This window comes from Eptatretus burgeri, chromosome 9, assembly GCF_056783735.1.
Source record: "Eptatretus burgeri isolate ZD-2024b chromosome 9, Ebu_testis_v1, whole genome shotgun sequence".
Classification (NCBI taxonomy): domain Eukaryota; kingdom Metazoa; phylum Chordata; class Myxini; order Myxiniformes; family Myxinidae; genus Eptatretus; species Eptatretus burgeri.
In genome coordinates this window covers 29,501,300-29,527,054 of record NC_140969.1, presented here as the reverse complement: position 1 = coordinate 29,527,054, position 25,755 = coordinate 29,501,300, and the positions used below count along the sequence as shown (strand labels likewise).

General features: G+C 44.3%; 1 protein-coding gene across 3 annotated transcripts; it reads left to right on the top strand.

The window, feature by feature from the left end:
• The first annotated feature begins 11 nt into the window (after positions 1–11).
• On the top strand, positions 12–23,328 carry INTS12 (integrator complex subunit 12). 3 transcript variants are annotated; one of them, XM_085894551.1, is made up of 7 exons: positions 12–73; positions 12,233–12,383; positions 14,445–14,537; positions 14,653–14,843; positions 14,980–15,139; positions 21,969–22,106; positions 22,549–23,328. In XM_085894551.1, exons 2-7 carry the CDS (start codon positions 12,243–12,245, stop codon positions 23,194–23,196), a joined length of 1,371 nt encoding a protein of 456 aa, XP_085750677.1. In that variant the 5' UTR covers positions 12–73; positions 12,233–12,242; the 3' UTR covers positions 23,197–23,328. The 3 variants fall into 3 exon arrangements, with proteins under 3 accessions (XP_085750677.1, XP_085750675.1, XP_085750676.1); XM_085894549.1 differs by having other exon boundaries at positions 14,391–14,537; positions 22,549–23,326; XM_085894550.1 differs by lacking the exon at positions 12–73 and adding an exon at positions 462–486 and having other exon boundaries at positions 14,391–14,537; positions 22,549–23,327.
• The last annotated feature ends 2,427 nt before the right edge of the window (positions 23,329–25,755 follow it).

Here is a 25,755-nt window from a genome sequence, read left to right as displayed (position 1 = left end):
TGTTGTTTTTTGTGCACTTCCGGCCTGGGTAACACTTCCGTCGCAGATGGTGGAGCATTTTGAGGGTGTGGATGTAAGTATGAATGGAGCTTGTGGTAAATTTCTAAATGTACAAAAATATAATTTGGAGGTGAAGTGCTGAATGGTATCGTTTACACCAATATTTAATTCCAATTGGAGTTTCATTTTTTAGCTCACCCAGACTTTAGTCTTATGCGATCGAGTAGTGTCAGTCAGTCAGTCAGTCAGTCAGTCAGTCAGTCAGTCAGTCAGTCAGTCAGTCAGTCATCCAGTCAGTCATCCAGTCATCACTTCAGTTATTATCGCTTGAGCCAAACACACGATTTCGATGGAATTTGACCACAGCCTTCATCACCCGTAATGTACTAAAGTTTGTTCATGGAATTAAAAAAAAATCAAGGTCTGGAGGGGTCTGCGGTGGTGGAGAGGGGGGGGGGGGTTGAGTGACTGTTGCTCCTGATGTAGGTGAGCTTCAGGACTCTCGGTCCTATTTTAATACTCGTGTTTAATTACACACATTGTTATTTGGGAAAGATCTGTTGCATTTGTTCTGCTTCACCTCTTTTCGAGGGAAGAGGTGGAGAAGTCCGATGGAACCAAGCTTCTGTCCTGCCTTGACCACGATACTCCTCCACCTTCCTCTGCCCTCAGCCAACTCTCTCCACTCTCCAAACACCTCTACCTTATGGATATCCCTCATCACACCATCCTCCCATCTCAACAGGGGTCTACCTCTTTTTCCTCCTACCTTGCTCCCTCAACCTAGCCACTCTGCCATTCTCTCTTCCCCCATCTGCTCCAAGTTTCCAGCCTATTTCAGCCGACATTTCACCAATTTCCCATCAAACTCATCTGCACACCAATCCTCCTCCTTCTATCCACCCTCTTCACCCCCACAATCCTCCTGACCCAGTTGTTCTCACAAACCTGCAGCCTCTGTCGTTGTTTCTGTCAGTGCCACCGGACATCAGAACCTTCCCTTTCAATTTTATTGATATTTTTTTCTGTCTTCCATTACTCCCTCCACCCTCCTGCACACATTCACATCCACTTGAATCCTCCTCCGCACCTCTGCCTTAGATTTGCCATCCCCGGTCACTGTTCCTCCCAGATACTCAAACCTATTTCCCTGCCTGATCTCTTTCCCCTCTAACCTGATATTCATTGCCTTTCTCTGCTGCCCGACCCACATCAACTCGGTCTCCTCCACACTTATGTTCAGCCCATGCTTTCCAAATGTTTCCTTCCACCCCCACACCCCCCCCCCCCACAAGTACTTCCTGCATCTCCCACCCACTCTCCACCACAACAGCCAGATCGTCCGCATATAGCATCTTCCGTATACTACCTCTCAAACTCACCTTCCTGTTTACCAGCTCCATCACCATGATAAACATGAGTGGGCTGAGAGTGCTTCCCTGCCTCAAACTGATGTTCACGCTGAACTCCTCAGACATATCCCAGGACCAACCAAGACACTTCCCTTCATTCCCATGTACATCCCTTCCACCAACCTAACTTCTGCTTCCGGCACTCCCATCCTTCTTGGTGTTGCCATCACCATCACTCTCGGGACAGTGTTGCTGGCCTTCTCCAGGTCCACAAATCCCAATGCCATCATACCTTGCACCTCCAACCTCTTCTCCACCAACTATCTCAGCGTGAACAGCCCATCCATCATCCCCCTACCCTTTCTAAACCCCTGCTGCTCTTCTCCGATCTCCATCTCCACCCTCTTCCCTATCCCCCCATCCAGAATTCTCTCCAGTGCCTTTATTACAGGACTGAGAGCGTAATGCTGCTGTACTTTCCTGGAACTTGAACATTGCGCTTCCCCTTCCATGTCGGTTCTCCACTCCTCTGGAATTTAACCCACTCTCATACATACAGTGCCTTCAGAAAGTATTCACACCCCTTGATTTTTTTCACCTTTTGTTGTTGCAGCTTGAAATTTTAAATGGATTAAATTTAAATGTTTTGTGACTGATCTTCACTTAATGCCACATGATGTTAAAATGGAATTTTTTGTTTTTTTTTCATCTTTACGAATTAATTTAATCATGAAAAGCTGAAATGTCCTGCATCAATAAGTATTCAATCCCTTTGCTATGACACTCCAAATTGAGCTCAGGTGCATCCAATTTCCTTTGATCATCCTTGAGATGTCTCCGCAACTTGATCGGAGTCCACCTGTGGCCAATTCAATTGATTGGACATGAATTAGAAAGAAACACACCTTTCTATATTCGGTCCCACAGTTGACAGTGCATGTCAGAGCAGATACTCTCCCATGAAGTTCAAGGAACTTTTCGTAGAACTCCGAGATAGACTTGTGAGGAGGCATAGATCTGGGGAAGGGTATAAAACAATTTCTACAGTGTTGAAAGTTCCTAAGAAGAGCACAGTGAGCTCCATCATTTGGAAATGGAAAGAATATGGAACTACCCAGACTCTTTCTAGAGCTGGCCATCCAACCCAACTGAGGAACTGGGCAAGAAGGACCTTGGTTAAGGAGGTGACCAAGAACCCAATGACCACTCTGACAGAACTACAGATATTCCAAGTGCTTGACCAGTTTGTGATTTTGTTAAGGTTTGAAGAAGGAGGAGGCTTCTGACTTTCTGTCTGAAGGATGAGGAATGTCATGGCAGAGGGTGGAGTCATCAGCAAAGCGATAAGGAGGATTTTCCAGAGAGTCGGAGAGATCATTTATGATGATCAGGAATAGAACTGGGCACAGAACACTGCCTTGGTGCACACTAGCCTTAACAGGGAGAGGAGATGAAAGGATTGCATTGATTGCCACACGATGGCTATGAGCATCCTCTTCCTTCTCTTTAGACCTCACAAAATCACCTTGGCTGAGATGGGAGAACCTGCCGGAAGGACAACAGTCTCTGCAGCACTTCACAAATCGATGTTTTATGGTAGAATGGTTAGAAGGACTACACTCCTGAGAAAAAGGCACATTACAGCACGCCTGGAGTTTGCAAAAAGGCACGTGAAAGATTGAGAGCATGAAGCAAAAGATTCTGTGCTCTGATGAGACAAAAATTGGACTCTTTGTCCTGAATGCAAAGCGCTATGTCTGTTGGAAACCGAGCACAGCTAATCACCCATGTAACACCATCCCTACTGTGATGCATGGTGGTGGCAGTGCTGTGGAACTCTAGAAACTCAATTGTCCACTCGAGGCAAAGTACATCAAACACAGAATCTTGAATACGTAATTACGCAACGAAGGATCATTGATGAAACAATCATGCAACGGTCTCCGATAATCGGAGCTTACAGGAATTCATCTATATATGGAACCCAGGAAATGTGGGGGAAGTTTCGAGGGGGCCGAGGAGAGGACCGGAGTGCACAGCGTGCAGGACGGTATGCGTGAACCTTCTCACAAATAAACAGGAATGGAAGGGAGTCGGGTCATAATGACCCACATCTGACCTCAGCTATGCCGGCCAGAGTGATGTGAAGGATTTATTGGAGAAGGAGAAGATTGGGACCATACTCTGTGCAGAGCGTTGGTTCTGCTAAAGCAGTCTCCTTGGCTATTGGGCACAATCCTGGACGGGTCGCCACTCCGACACAGTATACCAGCATGCTGGCACTCATTTGGCCAACCTTGGAAGGATGACGGGCCGAGTTAACCCCACCTGGTATTAATTCAACAGCTGAGCGGGATTTGAACTCAGGACCCTAGGATCCAAAGCCTGCCACCCTAACCATTAAGCCAACACCAGGCACAATTGAGAGCATGATTGAGAACATTTATTGGGACAGGGGAGAAAACCCAGGGAGTGCTTCTTATCGTCCCGGTCACAAACAACAAACTGCGCAGGCGGACAAGAGTAAGGTGAGCAAGGATTTTGAATAACGGTCCAACTACGAGCAGGCAATTCTGGACAGATAATGTATCAGGCTATCATTATCATAAAGAACATGACATAATTACTTTACAAAGGCGTGTCAGTACAAATGGCAAATACATTAATTAAAAATCTAAGAACAGAGAGGGAGGAGAGGGAGGGGATATTTGGAGGTTGCATTCCCAAGGCATTCAGCAAAGCAGCGAGCGAATCATGTCTATGGAGCCAAATGGCTGTAGGCCTTAGCTCCAGTTCAAAATAAGACCTTATTAAAAGAGAGACACAGATTACAAGTTCTAACCACAGTGGTGTCAAAGCCACCCAATGCTCGCCTGTTTATACATTTATCGTTTTTCGTTTTTAAAAGACTAGTCTCATAATATTTTTTGTAAAGCATTGCAGTGAAGTCTGATCCAAATAATTTTAAAGCAATATATGTATTTGTATATTGTAATCAGTAAAAAATAGTGTGGTAGATAAAAACATTAGAAAGGAAATAACTTGCACCAAAAACTTTAACATTTTCACGCTCACGCTGACGCTGACGCTGACGCTCAAAGATTAGTCTAATAATATTTTTTGTAAAGCATTGCAGTGGTCTGATCTAAATAATTTTAAAGCAATATATGTATTTGTATATTGTAATCAGTAAAAAATAGTGTGGTTGATAAAAACATTAGAAAGGAAATAACTTGCACCAAAAACTTTAACATTTTCACGCTCACGCTGACGCTCACTCCGGGGGTATCGCTACAGCTCTCTGTTCTTCGAACAGGTGAGCTAAATATGAGTTGCATCAAGATTAATCAATTCAATTAATATTTAGTAGTTAGAAAAACACATGCAGTGATTAACTGAGACTACAATTCTTATTAATTCTCACGTTCAAGCAGATTGATTATATAAACTACTAAAAAGGAAGTCCACTTCTACACTCCCCCATGTTTTGCTTTTCAGGGCAAAACAAGACAAAATTAATGTTTTTATTGTCCCCCCCCCCCCAATTGGAAATACATATCATCCGCGCACAAGTGCATTCATTCCTTTGAGCGGTCACTTCCAAGCACACATCATGGAGCCCAGCCCATCATCGCCATCCCTGTCCATCGGAGCAGGTGGCTGTTGGTGGTTGCATGGCTGGGCCTATTTTAGGCCACAGTAGAGGTAGGCCCTTAGGCCATTGCAGTGGAGATCCACCACTTGGGTGATCAAACCGGGTTTTCAACACACCTTGTGTAGGGTTTTGGGAACCGGGTTGATAAGTGCATCAAGATGAACATTTGCCCGTAATCGCAGAACACACTCATGACCTTGACCTACGGATTTCCAATTCCAATTTCGTACAAGTCATAGAACTCCTCCTCTGGATCTGGATCAGTATAGGGAGGCATTTGTTGAGAAACCATTACTTTTGTAGCCTTCTTTTTTAAGAAGGAGGTAATCAATGCTGGCAGTACTGTGGTGGCGCGATTAAGGAGTACAATAATAATGACAAATATAAGGGTATGTTCTTTTGAACATATGAGTCCCCTAGGACCATGAAGCTATCGTTCTTGTTGTTAAAGGCCGTTATGGGAACACAGAAATAAGGGTATGTTTAGCAGCGTCATCATGGTTGGCGTCTCACAATATAATATATTAGCGCGATTAAAAATACCGCTTTTTCCTCGCATCTTCATGTCTGTCAAAAAACCAGTGTCAAGGTGGACAACTACAGGTCATATCCTATCCATTGAGGTGTTTTTTGGCCCCCCCCTGCTTTCCCGTTTTCACGCCACTGTCCACACAAAATTCATCAATCAATTCTATACAGAGTCCGGGGGACTCAATCAGAAGCAATCCCGTGAAAATCCATTGCAACAATCTTGCTCCCATCCTCCAAAAATTCCTTCGAGCCAACAAAATATTCCATCCTGAGGAAAATAATCGTGGAACTTTGCTCCTTCATCTCTAATCTTTCCTGCTAGATTTGCAACGTGCTCTGAATTATCAGGGACGTACGTGCAGCATTCAGAACCAATCACCGCACAAGTGTCCCCCTGCGCCGCTAGTACCAAATCCAAAGCAATTCGGTTTTGCATTGCAACAGTATGTCGAGCAACTACCTCGGTGTTAATATCAACCATACCATCTGCAGTTTCATTCGCAAGTAATTTCAAAGAGGCAGCCAATTCCGCGATTCCTATGGACGTCTGGCCAACTCCGTAATGAGGAATAAGGACCATAAAAAAACAATTCAGTTGACGTGAAGCTCCGTTTACTTCGTTTCGAGTGTTCAAAAGGTGAATGGGTGAGCAGGCGCACATGTGGTATTATGTGAGCTAGATAACACGACCATGTCCACTATCCAGTTAACTGGGAGCCATGGATAGGCTCGATTTCCACGCACAAAATAGATGCTATTTAATGCTGTTTGTGGTCCTCTTGTGTGATTTTCATTAACATAGCTCTTACATTCAGAAATACCTAACATTCTTTCCTAGAACGACTTCTGCACTAGACATAAATTGAGTTTTCTTTTGTTTGTTCTATCACAAAATATGGAGGCATTTTACTTAAATGGAAATTAGGCCAGTACCAGTTACTGAAATTTCATCACCGTAGGCACTTCCCAGCCCCATCGGTAGTTATCTGGTCTAACCATCCCGCTTCCCATTCCTTATCATGGTTGGTGTTATTATTCCATTTACCCTGATGCATCCATCTTAACCAATATCCACACCACTCGCTCAAATGAAATGGTATCCCACTAACCGCTGAATGGGGTATGTGAGTGCAGACCCAACAACTAGTTTTATTTAAAGCCTAAGCATGGTTTAGAGAAAGAGCCAGATAAGTATTAATCCCATATTGTCCATCAAGGTGTGAGTGCGCCCTTATACTCTTTTGCAAAGCCGTTCTATTTGTACCCTTATCCAGTTCTTCTTCACTAGTTAAGCCTCTTTTCTTTCTATATGTGATGTGACTCACTAGGTAAGGTGTGTGATAAGTGCTTGGCTGATGAATACATAAGCGATGAATACACTGATGAATACATACGTGTAGTACTTATAAGCCCTTTCGGCCATGGGGATATTCCCATCTTTATCATACAAGTAAAAACAAATGGTGCACATAAGCATGTAACCTGCTCTGCTGCTCTGCTGCTCTTGCACAGCCTTTCCCTGCCCTGTTCACCCTGTCATTTATGCTAGGTTATCTTCCATCTGCTTGGAAATCCACCAACATTACTGCATTACCTAAACTAGAATGGCACTCGGTGGAGCACATACCTCCACAAGGCTGAACATTATACGTTTTGTATACCACTGATAGGCTGCATCTGCAATTGTACTCGAACAAAAGTCGAATATGCTCCTTCTTCTCACCTTCCCTACTCATCCACGTAGTTTTCTCATAACTCGTCCAAAACCTTTTGAGACATCATGCTATATATCATTTTTTACCCAATCTCTCAATGATGATTAATCACTTCGGAAATTTAATAAATATTCTTGTATCCGGATCCGGATCTTCACCAAAATCGAATCATTTCGTTTTTTGTCACACAGCAAACCTATACACCTGTACACTTATACCTTACCAGGTAGTAATTAAAATGGCCAGATCCAATTAAAATGGGTTACAATGTATTTTCATCTCGGCTACTTAAGGTGCTGTCACACCTTGACGATTTAGCCAACATATGCCTGACGTATGAAAAATTGTGCTAAAACGCTGGCACACGTCGAATACGTTATGTGATTGTTGACACACGTCGAGGCACGTTACTTGTAAGTTACTCATAAGTTGAAACACGTCGAGGTAATGCTTAGCGTACCCAAAACTTATTTCTAACCTATGAGTAACGTGCTTTGAACCAATGTGTAACGTACCTCCAGCGCATATTGACGTATGTAGACGTATTTGATTGACGTCTTCCGGACGACCACAGAACTTACAGAACGTGTTTCTAATTTACAGCTACCGTATAATGGCGTATTGGCAGCATTTAAAAAAAACAACAACAATAACTTCCGATATTTTGTCAGGTGCCGTTACGTCACGTCCGATTTCCTCTTCAGTTTGCTCATGTCTTATTCTTAGTTCCTCCTCTGTGAATATTTTCTGTTTGAGAATATTGTCACGTCGACGTCGAAACTTAAAAGCAAATGTCCGAATATATTTTAAAATTCGTGATAGACTAAAAAAAAAACAATAAAACAACAACAACAAACTTCAGATATTTCGTCACGTGCCTTCACAGAGCCAAGGAGAAAAAAAAAATGTGCCTTGACGGAGAAAATAAGTTTCGTGTATGCTAAACATTACCTCGACGTGTTTCGACTTATGAGTAACTTACAAGGAACTTGTGTCGACATGTGTCAACGATCGCATAACGTGCCTACAACTTATGGCCAGCGTAGCGGAACGTGCGAGTCATACGCTGGCATACGTCGTAAAATTTCAAGAATGCTAAAATTTGAGGACAACCGCAAAGTACAACGATGAAAGCCAGTGTACCACGACGTATGGCAGTGTTTTTCAGCATGCTCTTAACGTATACCAACTTACCCATAACGTATTTGACGTGTGCCAGTGTTTTAGACACATTTTTCATAGGTCGGCATACGCTGGCTAAATCGTCAAGGTGTGACTGCGTGGTTGACACTTCCAATTCTCAGGCGGTTATGATTTAAATCGGCGTGCGGCAGGTTTTTAACAGGCTACGCCACGAGTTCGTCGGCGATACGTGCAACGCGCTATGCCTAAGTTAAGCTATCGTTGGGCATAGGTTGTGAACACCGACAAGAGGCTTAGCATTCGTTGGTATAAGTTATCTATAAGACAACGAAACGTTCTGTGCCCGTTACTAATATGTTATGCATACAACCAACACTTTATGAATACGACCAAACTTAAAAAAAAGATCAAAATTTCAGCGTACGCCAACGTTTTACAAATATTTTTTCCCCCGCCGCGTGGCAGAAGGGGGATATTGTTATCACCCGGGTCGTCCGTCCGTCTGTCCAGCTGGCTGGGCGTCAACATTTATAGCTGTGAGTGCGTAACTCATAAACTGTTCGCCATATCGACTTGAAATTTGGGTCACACATGTACCACCTGAAAAGGAAGAACCCTCTTGATTTTGGGCGTGGTCGGATCCAAGATGGCCGACTGGGGCGGCGTCAACATTTATAGCTGTGAGTGCGATAACTCATAAACTGTTCGCCATATCGATTTGAAATTTGGGTCACACATGTACCACCTGAAAAGGAAGAGCCCTATTGATTTTGGGCGTGGTCGGATCCAACATGGCCGACTGGGGCAGCCATCTTGAAAAAAATGTTTTTTCGCCATGTCGATTTGAAATTTGGGTCACACATGCACCACCTGAAAAGGAAGAACCCTATTGATTTTGGGCGTGGCCGGATCCAAGATGGCCGACTGGGGTGGTCGTCCGGCTGGCTGGCTGGGCGTCAACATTTATGGCGTCAACATTTATAGCTTTGAGTGCGATAACTCATAAACTGTTCACCATATTGATTTGAAGTTTGGGTCACACATGCACCACCTGAAAAGGAAGAATCCTATTGATTTTGGGCGTGGCCAGATCCAAGATGGCCGACTGGGGCAGCCATCTTGAAAAACATGTTTTTTCACTATATCAATTTGAAATTTGGGTCACACATGTCTCACCTGAAAAGGAAGAACCCTATTGATTTTGGGCGTGGCCGGATCCAATATGGCCAACTGGGTCGGTCGTCCATCCGACTGGCTGGAATGGCGTCAACATTTATAGCTGTGAGTGCGATAACTCGTAAACTGTTCGCCATATCGATTTGAAATTTGGGTCACACATGTACCACCTGAAAAGGAAGAACCCTATTGATTTTGGGCGTGGCCGGATCCAAGATGGCCGACTGGGGCAGCCATCTTGAAAAAAATGTTTTTTGTAATAAATGGAAAACCGCTTATTTGATTTCAATTATTTTTCAATGGCGGGGGATTCCCCATCTCTGATGGTATATTTATACGTTGCCATTGCTGGCTACATCATTAAGGTGTGACAGCACCTTTAGATTTACAAGAATTTGTTCAGTAAAGGATGATTTTGTGGAACGTGCTGAGAAGGTTTTTTTTCCATCATGTTAAACAGACGATATTTGGCTGATTGTTTGATCAGGTCTTGTGAGAATGTTTTTAGGGTGGTCATTGAATTAGAATAGAATAGAATAGATTAGAATATAGAATAAGGTCATTAGAATAATAAGAATAGAATAGAATAGAATAAGGTCATTAGAATAACATTGAATTGATTATTTTAGTGAGGTAAATTACTTAATTAATATTAATGATTATATATATTGTTGTGGGCCAGGGATCGGTGGCGAGAATGACCACTAGGTGGGGAAAGCTTGCGTCGTCTCCCACCAAACTCCCTGGAATTGTAGACCGTCGCTCGGATAACTCCGCGAGCCGGCGGGTCGTTTAACCGACCGTGGTCGCCAATATTTCAACCACGTGGCGTAGGGTTATTTTATCTAGATCCAATGTACCTAAGTAACCATGCGGTCTCAGCTACTGGGGAACCACGCCCTCGGAACGCCTGGCCGAACCGGATTCACTCTACCGGCAGCGGTAAAATTACACCTCCCGACTACCACTCTGCCACCCACCTTTCCGGCTCGGATGCAGTCGAGTCGGCCTGCCCAGGACGTCCCGGCTACAATTGTCCTATTACCAGGTATAAAACCCCGCCTAAACTCAGATCCGAACCATGCTGGACCAATTCAAGAAAGGACAGAAACGAACTGGGGACATTTCTAACAAGTTTTATTTACAGGAAAAGACAAAGGCAAGACTTAACGTGAATATGCAAGCAAGGAATATTTACAATGTTCCAAAAACACTTATTCAGTTCCACTTACCAGATGGGCCCACACGCAGAGACACACACAAATGAAAAGAAATCCAGAGTTCTTTATTGCACCCTCGCAGCCGAGGAGAGAGACAAGCTGGGGGTCAGAGTTCGGATGGGTACCTGGCCATCGGAGAAAGGGGGTATTCCATGCTGCGACACCTGACAATGGTCGCTGGTTTGGTCCCCAGTCGTACGTGTGGGACTCGAGGTTCGCGGCGGAGCTCGGGTGGTGAATGGCCGGGGTCCACGGAGGGGGGTCAGGGTCGCTCTTTCCTTCCTTGTAGAGGGCCAGCAGACACATTCGCCGCCTCGACGACCTTCTGCTTAACCCTCGTGACAGCAAAAATCTTTTTGTGACAGCAAAAACCCTTTCGTGACAGCAAAACCCCAAAAAAACTCACTGAGTGCTCAGGAATTTATGGATCTCCCTCATCGGGGAGGGGCCTTGGTGAACACACCTCGCTGTCCGCCTTTGATTGGACAGGGTCCCACGGCATACCTTTCCGGGGTGGGGTTTAGACCTCGTTTGGAGAAAGCCGACCCTCCCCTCCACGCATGTTCGAGAAAGGTCGTGGTGGTGAAACTGCCTCAAACATCCTCGGGAATCCGTCTCAGGCAAAGGTGCGCTGTGGCCTGCGAACCGAGGGCTGCAAGCGCGATGGTACCATGGATCGTAATGGGCTGAGGGGTCATGCAGATGGGATGGTTGTTGGATGGCTTGTTAGATGTAACAACCTAACTAAAAGAAATCGCAACGCACGCCTTTGATTCTCCCACTAGACAAAAGGAAGGGAACCTGACTACACACATGCTTAACGACATAACTGACTTTTGGGACATCTGTTTGTTGAATGCTTATGGTTTCCAGATCCGTAACAACATGTATGTATATATATATAAAAAATTAAATAATGGAGGTATTTAGATTAAAATACAGTAAATAAATATTATTTATAAAACACATTATAAACTGGAAGGGCAATCGGTGGAGCGCATACTTCCGCCATGTAATGCCTGATCCACGCGAACATATCAGGCCCAATACGCTTTTGAAATATCATGCAATACAGTACTATATCGTTTTTGCCCCGATCTCTCAATTGTGAAAAATCACTTTAAAAATTAAACAATTCTCACATCTAGATCCGGATTCGGATCTTTACCAAAATCGAATCAATTCATCCTTGCCACATACCCAACCTGTCCACCAAGTTTTGTCCAAATCTGTCCACAAGTTTTTGAGATATCCTGTTCACAGACAGACAGACAGACAGACAGACAGGGATGAAAATATAACCTCAGGCCACTTTCGGTGGCGTAGATAATAAAACATTCTCATTTCTCGCCAATGTGCAGTGGATAAAATTGTGTTTGTACTACATTGAGTTGTTACCATGATGTGTATCTGACACTGCTTGATTACGTTGTGTTGCAGTCAAAGGAAAATGGCAGGACCTCCCAGTGATTTGGAACCAGTGTTTATACGAGCCCTGAGTTATCTACGTTCCAAGAGTAGAGACTCTGCTGACAAGCTCAAGGCCTTGTTGGATGAAGCCCTGTCTCGAAGTGGGGGAGTGCTGGGCAAGGTATTTGAGGTTTGGATAAAGTTATTGTGAGCCATAAGTCTGACATTATAGCTGTTGATATGAATAAGTAGACCCTCATTAAAGCATAGTGGCTCAGAGGTTGATTTACCTGATGAAACCCTTAACCTATCGTTATGTAATAATAACACATCTTTAAAGACAAAGTCTGTCTTGTGTAAGGTGTGAATGGTGAGTAAGGCATGCAAACAAGCCCACAACATCTACAAAGTGCATTCATGAAGTTCCAGCAGCAAGATACAATAATCTAAGTTATGCCATCTTTTTTTTTTTCTTCTTCTTTTTCTTCAATATCACATCCCTTAACCTCAATCACATCCCTGACACATCCAGTGCTTTCTGGCTTGTAATTTTACGGAAGGAACACTCTTTAAACTTCCGTTTCACCGGCAGTTTGAAGCTTAATCATTGCTCCTTCAGCCAGATGCTGGATGGTGCAATTGGTTTCTCGCCACTGGTGTATCAGTCGCCACGAATGTGGGACTTCAAACATCAAAATCATTGTTAAGGGGGTCAGGTTGCAGCTGTTTGGGGTGGTGAAGCAGCTCCTCAAAACAACAATCTCAAATGGTGGTCTGTGCAATGCAGGAATTGTATGCAGACACATTATCGTGAAGGAGGAGCATACCTTTGGTCAACACCGCTTTGCATTTTTGCTCGATTGCCTCGATTGCTCATCCAAATATCGTGTCCTCAAGTCAGACAGGATGAACCATCTGACTGGAACAACTGACCGGAGCTGAAAATATCCGTCACCCAGCTGTCACAAAAACTGTCACGAAAACGGTCCTCCCGTCCTTTTTATAGGTGAACAGTCTGGGCGGAGCCTCAATCAGACTTCAGCCAAATCTACCTTGCCTATTGGCACATCGTTGCACGTGACCAGCCATCAACCTCGTGATCATTCCTTCCTCATTCATCCCGACACGAATAAGAGTCAGCCAGCATCCATAGAGCTGTCAAACGGGGCGTGAAACGTCGATGGAAAAAGGTGGACGTCAACGTCGGTAAAAGAGGTGGGTGTCGATCGTCGATGGAAAAAGGTGGACGTCAACGTCGGTAAAAGAGGTGGGTGTCGATCGTCGATGGAAAAAGGTGGACGTCAACGTCTGAAAGAGGTTGGTGTCGAACGTTAATGAAAGATAAGTGGGTGAGGGAAATGATCCACAGCCGTATTTGACCTTCAGAATAACTGCTCAAGAAAAGCCCGTGGTGTGCTTAATCAAATGTCCTGTAAGTCCAAAGTGTAAATAAATCATCCACCTCCAATCCAATGTGTCCTGATGGAAAGGGGGTAGACGAGCATCCGTTGGGTTAACGGCTATCTCGCGTGCATGAATGTGTCTGTCGTAAAGAGAAAAAGGCCATCCTATAAGAAAGGGAATCTGTTCTGTACCCTTCTCCAACGCATCAAAGTTAGAATCCCAGCAGACATGGGTATGGGTCGATCCTTGACATGCATTGAGGGAAATAACTGAGGACCTAAATGTTTGTATGCATTAGTCGGATCGGATTCTGAAATCGATTTAAAAAAAAAAATATATATATATATAGATATGATCAATTGCAATATTTTTCCACACAGTAGCTATCATCATTATGTGCATATTTGCAATACACCATTGTATGTAATTTTTATTATTTTATTTGCAATATGTAATTTTTATTAATACCGTAATGCATAGTCCTGATGAAGATTAAAATTTGTCAAGACAAATGTTCCATGGACTGAATCATTTTGTGATTTTAACGAGACGACACTCTGAGTTACCAGCCTCCAGAAAGAAGATGAAATACTTGACAATTTTCTTCCCTGCCTGCTCTTTTAGGAAACAACATGGACATCAAACCCTGGGGTTTTGTACATCAAGTCCTTAAATTCACTCACTCTGCAGGCTGTCTGAGCTTCCTTGGTTTAGTTTGAGATATTGCTCAATGTCATCCAATTGTTTACTTGTTCTCAGTGTTTGCTCTATTAATGCTGAACAGGAGCTGGATATAATCAAGCCAGCTACAAGCAAGGGTTTACCGCCTTGTCGACAGGAAGGCAAACTTTCCCAAGCAGGACTTGGCGTGCGACTCACAATTACTGCAGAGAAACAGCGCAAGGACAGTGACAGGAAGATGTCTGAAAAGGTCAGCACACCAGAAAACAATTTTTCAATGAGCTATCATTGCGACGACTTCTAACCTTTATCCAGAGACACTGCAGTATTTGTTTTAAATGCTATGGTACGGTACACATTTTCAGCCAATTCGCTTGGATGACGCTGATGCGCTTGGACCAGTAAAACGAGCAAGACTGGAGCGACCTGAGAGCCGCTCCTCACCGGTGCCCTCCACTCCTAATCGAGACCTTCTTGGGGATACTGGGCCCGGACAGGATGAGACGAATGCCGATGACTTTGCCATGGAGATGGGCTTGGCATGTGTTGTCTGCCGGTAAGTGAAGCCATTTATTTGAGTTAAGGTTTACAAGACTTATTTTTTGCAAGCTATTCTGAGTCCAATGTTTAAATACCTGATTATTGGTTGTAAATGTTTAAAGATTTTTATGATCTGATTGCCCCCTATGCAGGCAAGTAACCGTGAGCCCTGGAAATCAGCTGGTGGAGTGCCAGGACTGCCACAACCTTTACCACCAGGACTGCCATCGGCCACCTGTCACTGACAAAGAAGCCAATGACCCGCGGCTCGCCTGGTACTGCCAACGGTGTGCACGGCAAATCAAAAAGCTGGTAAGAATACCCACTTGTGGCCTGGCATTCCCTGCATAATTAATCCTATTCTATACGTCTACTCTAACAAAGCAATTTTGTGTTCTACAAACTTCTGTCTTTGCCGTTATCAAAAATATATTTTTGTTTTGTGTGTATCCCCAGTGTTCTCAGTCTAAGTTACTTTGTTTTATTATACGATATAACATCTTGATGAAACATTCATCTTGTATTTACCTCTACCGCCGAATATGGATGGAGATTATGTTTTCACTCCTGTCTGCTTGTTTTGTTTGTCTTTGTTTGTCTGTCTGTGAGCAGGATGTCTCAAAAAAGTTGTGGATGGATTCAGACGAAATTTGATGGACAGGTTCGTTGTGTGACGAGGACAAATTGATTACATTTTGGTGAAGATACGAATTCGGATACTGGAATTTTTAAAGTCGTTCTTCACCGTTGAGAGAGGAAGGGCCAACATTGAGAGGGCCAAAAATGACAAATAGCATGACATTTCAAAAAGTTGTTGATGAGTTATGACAAAACTAGGTGGATGAGTTGGGTAGGTGACAAGAATGAGCCAATTAGATTTTGGTTAAGGTCCGGATCCAGATCTGGCCGATCAGTGGGATACAAAACGTAAACTGTTCAGCCTGGTGGAGGTCTGTGCTATATTGAGTATCGTTGTAGTCTAATCAGTGTATTGACAATATTTGCAATCTGTAATATTAGCATTTCTGCTGTGATTGTCCTCTTTTTAAATATTTTATCATCCAAGGGCCAAAAACATATTATGGCTCTCTTTTTCACTTCATCAAGACCAGTTTCTTGTGAACTCATGACAATTATGGCAGTACTTCAAGGGTGATGTGGATCTTTTTGTTGTAGAACTTGTGAAAATAACAATTTAAAGGTGAAATTTCATGCAATGTTATCGTCTACCCTTAACATGTTATACAGGAAGTGACATTAACGCTGATCAAGGCATTCTGGGTAAAACCTAGGTGGCAGCCGTAATTATCACATGTGCTGTGGAACAGAGGTGCATGATAAAATCCTCGTGAAGGATAATGTCAAACGAGCAGGAATTCACATGAGACTGTCTGCACCATTTGGTGGTGCAAGTCTTTCATGGAGTTGTTATTAAAGGATGCAGAAAATCCAAAAATGGCTGTGAATTTGTGAGCGATCTTGAGCACTCTCTCGTGATACCAACTGATGCCACTCAAGCAAACATTTAAATATGTTAAAGGGGTAATTTTGGAGAATCGCTGGATTACTTTGTATGAAATTTCAGAAGAACTGGATGTCAGTGTTGAAAGTGAGGAAGCGATCGTTCATTCTTACTTGCAATTTGATATGGTTGATGCAAGGTGAATGTCAAAGGATCTCACATTTGATCAAAGGCCAATCTTTTAGTGCTGGTACTCGGGAGCAAAATCTCGGTTCAGATCCGGTTTGGTAATTCTGCCCAAAAAATTGAGTCCCAGATAGGCTCGGATATTTATATACTCGGTGTACAAAACTTTAGGAACACCTTCCTAATATTGAGTTGCACCCCTTTTGCCCTCAGAACAGCCTCAATTCGTCGGGGCATGGATTCTACAAGGTGTTGATAGCATTCCACAGGGATGTTGGCCCTTGTTGACTCCAATGCTACACACAGTTGTGTCAAGTTGGCCGGTAGTGGATCTCTACTCCGAATAGCTCGTTCTACCTCATCCCATAGATGCTCATTTGGATTGAGATAGTGATGACTGGGCAGGCTACTGCAGTAAGCCAAATTCACTGTAATGTTTGTGGAACCATTCCTGGACAATCCTAGCCTTGTGGCATGGAGCATTATCCTGCTGAAGAAATCCATTCGCAGATGGTTACACTGCTGCCATGAAGGGACGCACCTGATTGGCAATGAAGTTCAGATATGCATTAAAACGTTGCTCCACTTTTATCAAGGGGCCCAATGTGTGCCATGAAAACACACCCAACACCATCACACTCCTGCGACACACCTGTAATGTTGACACACAGCATGATGGATGCATGTACCCATGTGGTTTTCTCAATACCCTAGTCCTCCCATCAGCCTGAAACGGCAGGAACTGGGACTCATCAGACTGGGCAATATTTTTCCAATCCTCCAGTGTCCAGTGTTTTTGTTCCTTAGCCCACTGCAACCGCATGTTCTTCTTTTTTGCAAAAAAAAAGTGGAACTCTGTTCGGTCATCAGCTGCCATACTCCATTCTTGTCAAGGTGTGACGAGTTGTACATTCTTTAAATGGTCTTTCGGCACCAATATTGTACCAGACTGTCAGTTGACTAGTAGCTTGTCTGTTGCTCTGCACAATTCATGTCAGCCTCCTTTAGCCTTTATCATCAATGACCTGTTTTCGACCACTGGCCTGCCATTGCCTGGATGTTCTTCGGGTGGTCAGGTCAGGTCAGGTCAGGTATGGGAGCATGTGCCAGAACAGCGCGTCGCTGCGTCCACTTTCCGCCGGTACTCCAGGGGCCTCCGTCTGGCCATCCCCCAGGCAGATGCTAGGCCCATCCCCATCTCCTTGAGATGATGGTCAACCTGCTGCAACCACAAGGCATGTGGTCGGCCCACTGGCCTCCTCCACTCATGAGACTTCCTCGCTGAGAGAATCTGGTGAGCAGGATCAGCATCAGGAAAACGAGCCACATGTCCATACAGCCGCAACTGACGCTCACGGACCATGCAGGCAACAAATCTCATCCGAGTCTCTCTCAGCAACCGCTCGTTGAACACAAAATCCGACCAGCAATAGCCAAGGATTCTCCGAAGAGACCTGGTACCAAAGGAATTAAGTCTCCGTCTCAGATCCTTGGTCAGAGTCCAAGTCTCGCATCCATAGAGCAAGACTGGAAGCACCAAGGACCTGAAGACTCGGACTTTCATCCTCCCGCACAGGTACCGGCAGCGCCACACCCCATGATCCAGTGAATCCATGACTCCCCAGGCCCGACCCAGACGTCTATTGACCTCTGACCCATAGCCAGTAGAGACATGAATATCACTGCCAAGGTAAGTGAATCTCTCCACGACCTCAACATCCTCACCACAAACAGACAGGACAGCAGCATCCAAGATGTCACCGAAAGCCTGAATCTTAGTTTTGACCCAAGAAACCCGTAATCCCAGTGGCTCCGACACCTCTTTCAGCACCTCGAGGGCCCCCAAAAGGATGTCTAGAGTCTCCGCAAAGATGACTGCATCATCTGCAAAATCAAGGTCCGAGATCTTGACATTCCCAAACGATGCACCACAGCTTGATCTCTCTGACATCCTCCCTAAAATCCAGTCCATACAAGTGCTGAAAAGTGTGGGGGCCAGTACACATCCCTGACGAACTCCAGTAACAACTGGAAATAAGTCAGAGATGGTACCACCACACTTCACAGCACTCTCAGTACCAGAGTAGAGTTCAGACATCAGATCGATCAGTTTTGGTGGCACCCCACGAAGACCAAGAATCCTCCAGAGGACATCCCGATTCACTGAATCGAACGCTTTACAGAGATCAACATAGGCTGCAAGCAGCCCCTGCCAAAACTCTCGTCTGCGTTCGGTGAGGACACGAAGGGCAAGGATACGGTCAATCGTTGACCTCTTTGGTGTAAAGCCTGACTGCTCTGGACGCTGATGCTCAAGCAGATGGTGGCGAACCCTATCAAGAATTATCTGAGCAAAGACCTTGCCCGGTACTGAGAGCAGCGTCACCCCTCGGTAGTTGTTGCAGTCTTGGTGATCACTCTTCCCTTTCCAGAGAGGGACAACAAGGCCCCTCTTCCAATCAGTTGGGATGATGCCTGTGTTCCAGGCAGAGCACAAAACTGCATGCAACGACACGAGTGCAGCATTTCTACCAGCCTTGAGAAGTTCAGCATGGATGCCACAGATCCCTGGAGCTTTGCCCCGTTTCAACTGGTTCACCGCAGCCCGTGTTTCCACAAGCAAAGGTGGACCACAGTTGATTCGAGGGTCAGCAACAGGGATTGTAACACCCTTGACGTCCAACTCGACAGCTGGGGGATCAGCCTGGTACAACCGCTCAAAGTAACTGGCCCAGCGGGCCTTCACTTCAGACTCCTCTGTCAAGAGCCTACCACTCTCTGCTCGAACTGCAGTGCTCCGAGGGATGGGCTTGGATGAACGCAATGCGCGAATTCCCCTGTAAGCGGGACGAGAATCACCTGTCCACAGGTGATGCTCTACCCCCTCACAGATTCCTCGCACATAGGCCTCCTTGTCCACCCTCAGTGCACGTACAGTTTTACGCCTCAGCTCCCTGAACAGCTCAGCTCTGCCATTCAGCCTGGCCCTGCGACTCTGGTCAATGGTATCCAGTGTCCCTTGAGAGACAAAATTCTTCTTTTCCCTGCGGTGAGCTCCAAGACATCCACCGGCAACATCAAGGACGGTGGTCTTGAAGGCACTCCACAACTCTTCAGGACCCCCCAAAGCACCCAGACCCCCAAGTGTCCACTCAGCCTGTTCGCAAACTCCTCAGCTACTCTCTCATCCCTGAGCTTGCCAACATCCAGCCTCGGCTGGGATGGTACCATTCTCCAGGATTTAAGGTGCAGCTTTAGAGTTGCTACAACAAGCCTGTGGTCAGTATTGAGGAACTGAGCACTCCGGTAGACCCTGCAGTTCTGGATCATCCTCCAACGACCGTCAATGAGGACATGGTCAATCTCCTTTGCCACACCGCCAGCGTTGGAATACCAAGTCCAGCGATGAGCTTGTGGGCGCTCGTGCCCACAATGACAGATCACAGTGCCAGCGACACACATATATATATATATATATATATATATATATATATATATATATATATATATATATATATATATATATATATATATATATATATATATATATATATATATATATATATACATATACATACACACACACACACACACACACACACACACACACACACACACACACACACACACACACATACATACACACATACATTTATACACATACACGCACACACATACACATACACATACACATATAACAGCTTCGGGTGGTGGACCATTCTTAATACACACGGGGAACTGTTGAGCGTGAAAACCCCAGCAAAGTTGCAGTTCTTGACACACTCAAACCGGTGCACCTGGCACCTACTACCATACCCCGTTCAAAGGCACTTAAATCTTTTGTCTTGCCCATTCACCCTCTGAATGGCACATATACACAACACGTGTCTCAAGGCTTAAAATCCTTCTTTCACCTGTTTCCTCCCCTTCATCGACACTGACTGAAGCGGATTTAACAGGTGCAATCAATAAGGGATCACAGCTCTCACCTGGATTCATCTGATCAGTCTACATCATGGAAAGAGCAGGTGTTCCTCATGTTTTGTACACTGAGTGTATAGTCATGGCTAGTTTGGATTTGCATACTAATTTTCCTACGGAGGTAGAGAATGCGCATGTTCACTTACACATGCTGACATTCAATGGCAAAGCGTGACATGGGCTACGTAAGCACCGTAAGCACCGTTCTTTCTACTTGAGCAAATTCAATCACTCTCGCAAAAAAATCCAGGAGAGCGATTGGCAGCTCTCACAGATTTTGAACAAGAGTCTCTGTGGAAGTGGAAATTTTCATGCTGAGCGACATGAGAACGTGTCCGCGTGTTTTTTTAATTTCACGGAGTGGGCACAAGATGTGTGACAATCTCAACGTTGTTAACCATGTGAAACCCCATCGAGTGTTTACACAGGGGGAAAATAACTTGGTATAACCAGAACCAAGGAGAAACGAGCATGAAAATATGTTTTATTATAAACTAAGGTTTGTGAACCTGTTGTAAAGCATATGGAACCAATCTGCACTGTGCTGAACCAATGAAAATATGGAACCAATGAAATGCAGATTGCAAAATACCACGGAGGGTACAGTAAAGCACATCAAATCAAGAGTTAATTGAATACAGAAATTTGTAAATTCATTGTCTCCTGGAGCATTGGATACTTTTATTTATTCCAATCTCCGACCTCGACATCGCTGTCTCTACAAACTGGTACGGGATTTTCACCCATACCAGATTTCAATATTTCCTCTTTGTTGGCATTGACAGATGGTGCATCAAGTCCTGCTCTAAGTAAGCTTGCAGGCTTCGAGAAACACTGAAATTCATCCGTTTTTGAAATTGGCTTGAAATAATGAAGCGTATTTTATGTTAAAATGTGGACGCTGAAGTACCTGCTGGACTTTGTGACTGCCTCTCTAAATGGCGGGTCCCATGGTTGGCCACCCGCAGGTGTGGGCGGCACCTTGTTCTCAATGTTCCACCCTGCGATGCGTGTCGATAAGAAAATTGGTCTCTCTCCCCTCCTCTGGGCCCTGCGGTGCATCTCGCCTCCATGGCTTGCCACATGCACCAACAGTTTGTAATGGTGTCCTTTTAAAGTGTGTTGTGCTTTCCCATGTGCTTTTGTGCCCAATTTCTCAACTGGCCTTGCCTATACAGGAGGTTCTACACCATACAATATTATCCCGAGCTATACTGTTTATGAATTACATACACTGCCTCCTCAGCGTCATGTTTTACAACACAAATTAGCCTAACGGGTCCCTGGTACATTGAAATCAAACCAACTCAAAACACGGTCCATAATATAATATTACCACAATGTATCTATGGACACTCCCCCCCCACCCCTTCCACATCGCCATATTATTCACTGTCAATTTTATGTTATGTTAGAGGAAAGAGTAAACAGAAAAGTGTGGGTCCAATGATCATTTGAGATGCATTAATTAAAGCATTTTAAAATTAAATAGATGTTTGTTTTCCCTTGGAGGCTGTACAGAATCAGAAGACTTCGGTGAAGCCAGGGGCAGTTGCTGGCGTGGGAGGTGCCAAAGATGCATCTGTGAAGAAGATGGAGAGTCGTCCTACATCAGATTTATTCCAAGCCTTCAAACGATCAGAAACAAAGGTTTCCACTTCATTAATATGACTCCCATCATGTACAGTACATGCATACAGATTGCCATCAATCTGGTTTATAAGAGCAGAAAGAGGATGGTTTAACATGGTGTATGATTGCCACCGTGATTTGCTTCCTAGTTTTGTGAAACTGTACTGGTTCTTGAGGTCAGAAAAGGGGAAGGTCCTGAGGTCATACGAAAAGCAGTCAGCTGAAAAATCATACTTTTTTCTTACTTTATTTCCTTCAGTTTTTTTTCACTAACCGCCTCAATGTAAATGACATATAGCATTTCACCATTCTTGCCTACAACAATGTTCTCCGAAATGTTATTTCCCTAATCAGATCAATTATTGGTTCATAACCTTTCACCTTCGAAAATATAAAAGTGTGACACCAGAAATCATGTGCCAAGTAGGATGATTATCATTTTGTGGAACCTTTTTTCCAGGTGTCTTCATCCTCACCCCATGGCTCTCTCACATTCCCACAAAGTGGAGGGCCACCCTCCACAGTGCCAGCGACAAGTTCCTCCACAGTTGGCGGCCTGGCCGGCTGGGCTGCCAACTTTGGAGCAAAGACATCAAGTGCAGGACCTGTTGCATCTGCCGCGAGTGGGAAGTTTTGTTTCGGTTCTGGGACAACAGTTGGGAGTAAAGTGACACCTGGCTCTGCAAAAGTCACAAAAGCAGGGGTACCACAGAAGATTGGCATGGCAGTGACGTCATCATCTGGTAAAAGTTCGCCTCCAGTGCCATCTCTCAAAGTGGAGGGCTACAGAGCTCATACCTTGGAAGGAAAGAGACTGGGGGTATTATCAACGGTACCTTCGGGAAGAAACTCGCCGGGTTTGGTCTCTTCGGGAGGCTCGGTATTTTTGAGTAGCGCATTGGGGACGGTTCCAGTTAGTGCGGTCAGCATGCTGGGAGCTGTTAGCTCCTCGAACAATTCTGGTGGCAGTGGGGGGATTATCAATTCGGGTAATGGCAGCAACGTGTCTACTAGCAAAACACCGACGTCTCAAGAATCGCAACTCAACGCAATGCGGAGACTGCAACTTGTGAAAAAGAAAGCGCAACAAAAGAAGATGAAAAAATGATTTTCCCATAAACTAGCATCTTGTCTATGGGGGATGCATTAATTTTTTTAAAGAAAACATTAAAACCATTGTGATGTGCTTTCATTTGTTTATGTATAATGCTGTCTTTTTTTTGGGGGGGGGGGAGGGGGGTACTGGGAGACTATTTGCTGATTAAATGTCAACATCACAGTTTTTTTATCAATCATGTCATTTTTCGTCTGAATTGGGCTTTGAATTATTTTTCTTTTGCAAGCAGCACAAGTTGTAGTAATTAACTGCAACATATCTCTCATCTTAGGGAAACATCGTTATTACAAAAATTTTTGAAAAAATGATAATAATAACCCCACAAATGTAACTTTACTAGAAAGTTATTGTAATGACAACCTCAATCTGGAATTTTTTAATTTGCCTTTCCAGGAAAGAAGTGCTTGTTGCCGAGCATAAAGCATTAACGACAGGCTGACTTTAATCTTCAGGAAAGGCAAGTTTATCACTTTAACATTATTGTCTTTCATGATGTAACACCACTGGTTACCTCCGCCAGCGAAGGTGGATGGAGGCTATGTTTTCACTCCTGTCTATCTGTTTGTCTGCGAGCAGGATTTCTCAAAAAGTTGTGAACGGTTTCGGACGAAACTTGGTGGACAGGTTGGGCGTGTGAAAGGAAGAAATGATTTCATTTTGGTGAAGATCTGAATCCTGATCCAGATCTGTGAATTTAAGTGATTCTTCACCATTGAATGATAGTGATAAAAACAATATACAGTACAGCATGGTTTTTCAAAAAGTTGTGGACGAGTTGAGAAAGTGACAAGAACAAGCTGATTTGATTTTGGGTCAGGTCCGGATCAAGATCCAGCCTCTCAGTGGGAAACAAAACAAACTTTTTGGCCTGACGGAGCTATATGCTCTACTGAGTGCCGTTCTCGTCGCGTAATGTTCTGAGTTTTGTTCCATCCTCACAGTTTTTCTCTTCTCATCCTCCCCTCCTCCTCTTCATTCTTCTTCTCTGATTCAGGCTGTTAATGCTGCCTTTTAGCAACAATTCCTCCTTCCTGTCCATGAATGTATAAATAAAAGTCTCATCGCAGGTAGGTCGGTTATATCTTGTTTTCCCACCTTCCCTCTGATCCAGTTCTCTGTGTTCTCTCAGCCATCCAAACCTCCCCAGCAACCCCAGGATGCATACATTCTCCCAGTGACCCCCCCTCCCCCCGGTTAAAGTTCCAAAACCAGACTGCACACTCGTCTCTTTTATTTGTTTATTCAGCCGTATATGGAACCGCTTTGGAGAGGCTGTCTAATCCCACTCTTCCCTCCAGGGCTCCAAGCAGGAGGTACACCACTATCATGCCATCCTCTATCCTGACCCACATAAACCCTCACCAGTCCAACCTTCTTATCTGCAGGTTGCAGTGTCCCCTCCCCATCTCATCTCCCTCTCTCCCTCTCTCTCTCCCTCTCCTATTTTTGCTGTTCTTTCATTCACTTGCTAACTGTTTCCAACAATTGCCCCAGTGCCTAACTGTGATTCATATCCTCTGTTCCCTTGCTCTTCCACGAGTCTCAAACTTGGAGAGAAATAAATAAATGAAATGTTGCTCACACAACTTTATAGAATCATTGAGACCTCACATCACAACCTAAATTGCATTTATCACGGGAATGGAAACTCCAGTAGTGCAGATGAGTCAGAACAAAGTAGTGAGACTATGTCGACTCTTTTGAATGTTCTCAAGTAAATCAAATACTTGAAACCAATGACCATTCAACTTGAAACATTCTGTATACGTGCCTTTGTTTTGGTGAAAGAAACAAAAAAAAACTGATGACTTGTACCTGAAAGCAGCCCGTTTCGCTCTATTCTTAGTGGTGAAATTGGTCTATGAGAAGTACACACTGGATGAAAAGACCACGACAGCAGTGAGGATCAGTCCTTTGACAAGCCAGAACCAAACATCAAACTTATCTGTGATGAAACCTCTTAAATCTCGAACCATATTCCGAACGTCTGGTGTGAGCTGGTCAAGTATGTCTCCGGTACACATTTCCCTTCTGTACCGTCACTCCAAAACGATGGATTAGTATTCAACACTGTTCATGGAAAATACTAAATATCTTGGTCCTGTCTTTACTGAAGGGGCCAAGACTCCCAATCCTTCTCTTCTCCTACCTACTATTTCCTCTATAACAGGGTCGCCTTTCAAAACCTTCAATCTACTTCTCCAGCCAACCTCTGAAAAATATGCAGTTCATGGAGCTCCCAGACCTCACAATGTGTTGCAAGCTGCCTTGGGTGGCCCACATCCCCAAAGTGGCCTCTTAATCAAATAACAGACCAAATACAGCGTTGGAATCATCAGGAAGAACCGAATAGGATTCGGTTTCGGCTGCTACTCAGCTACACTAAAAAACCCATCCAAGCACAGCCGAGTGACCGTTACAAAACGGCCAACACCTGCATATTCTCTGCAGAGCCAAGTCTATCATTCTGGGCTGCTCAGAGATTACAGTGTACAAGACCTTCATCTGAAGTATCTTGGAGTTTGTAACCACACTTTGGGCCGGAACAAC

Bases quoted from the DNA above. Each gene is read 5' to 3' on its own strand.
- INTS12 (XM_085894550.1), top strand. From the start codon at position 12,243: ATGGCAGGACCTCCCAGTGATTTGGAACCAGTGTTTATACGAGCCCTG. The intron at 14,538-14,652 runs GTCAGCACACCA...ACACATTTTCAG, and splicing joins ACAGGAAGATGTCTGAAAAG to CCAATTCGCTTGGATGACGC. The intron at 14,844-14,979 runs GTAAGTGAAGCC...CCCCCTATGCAG, and splicing joins TTGGCATGTGTTGTCTGCCG to GCAAGTAACCGTGAGCCCTG.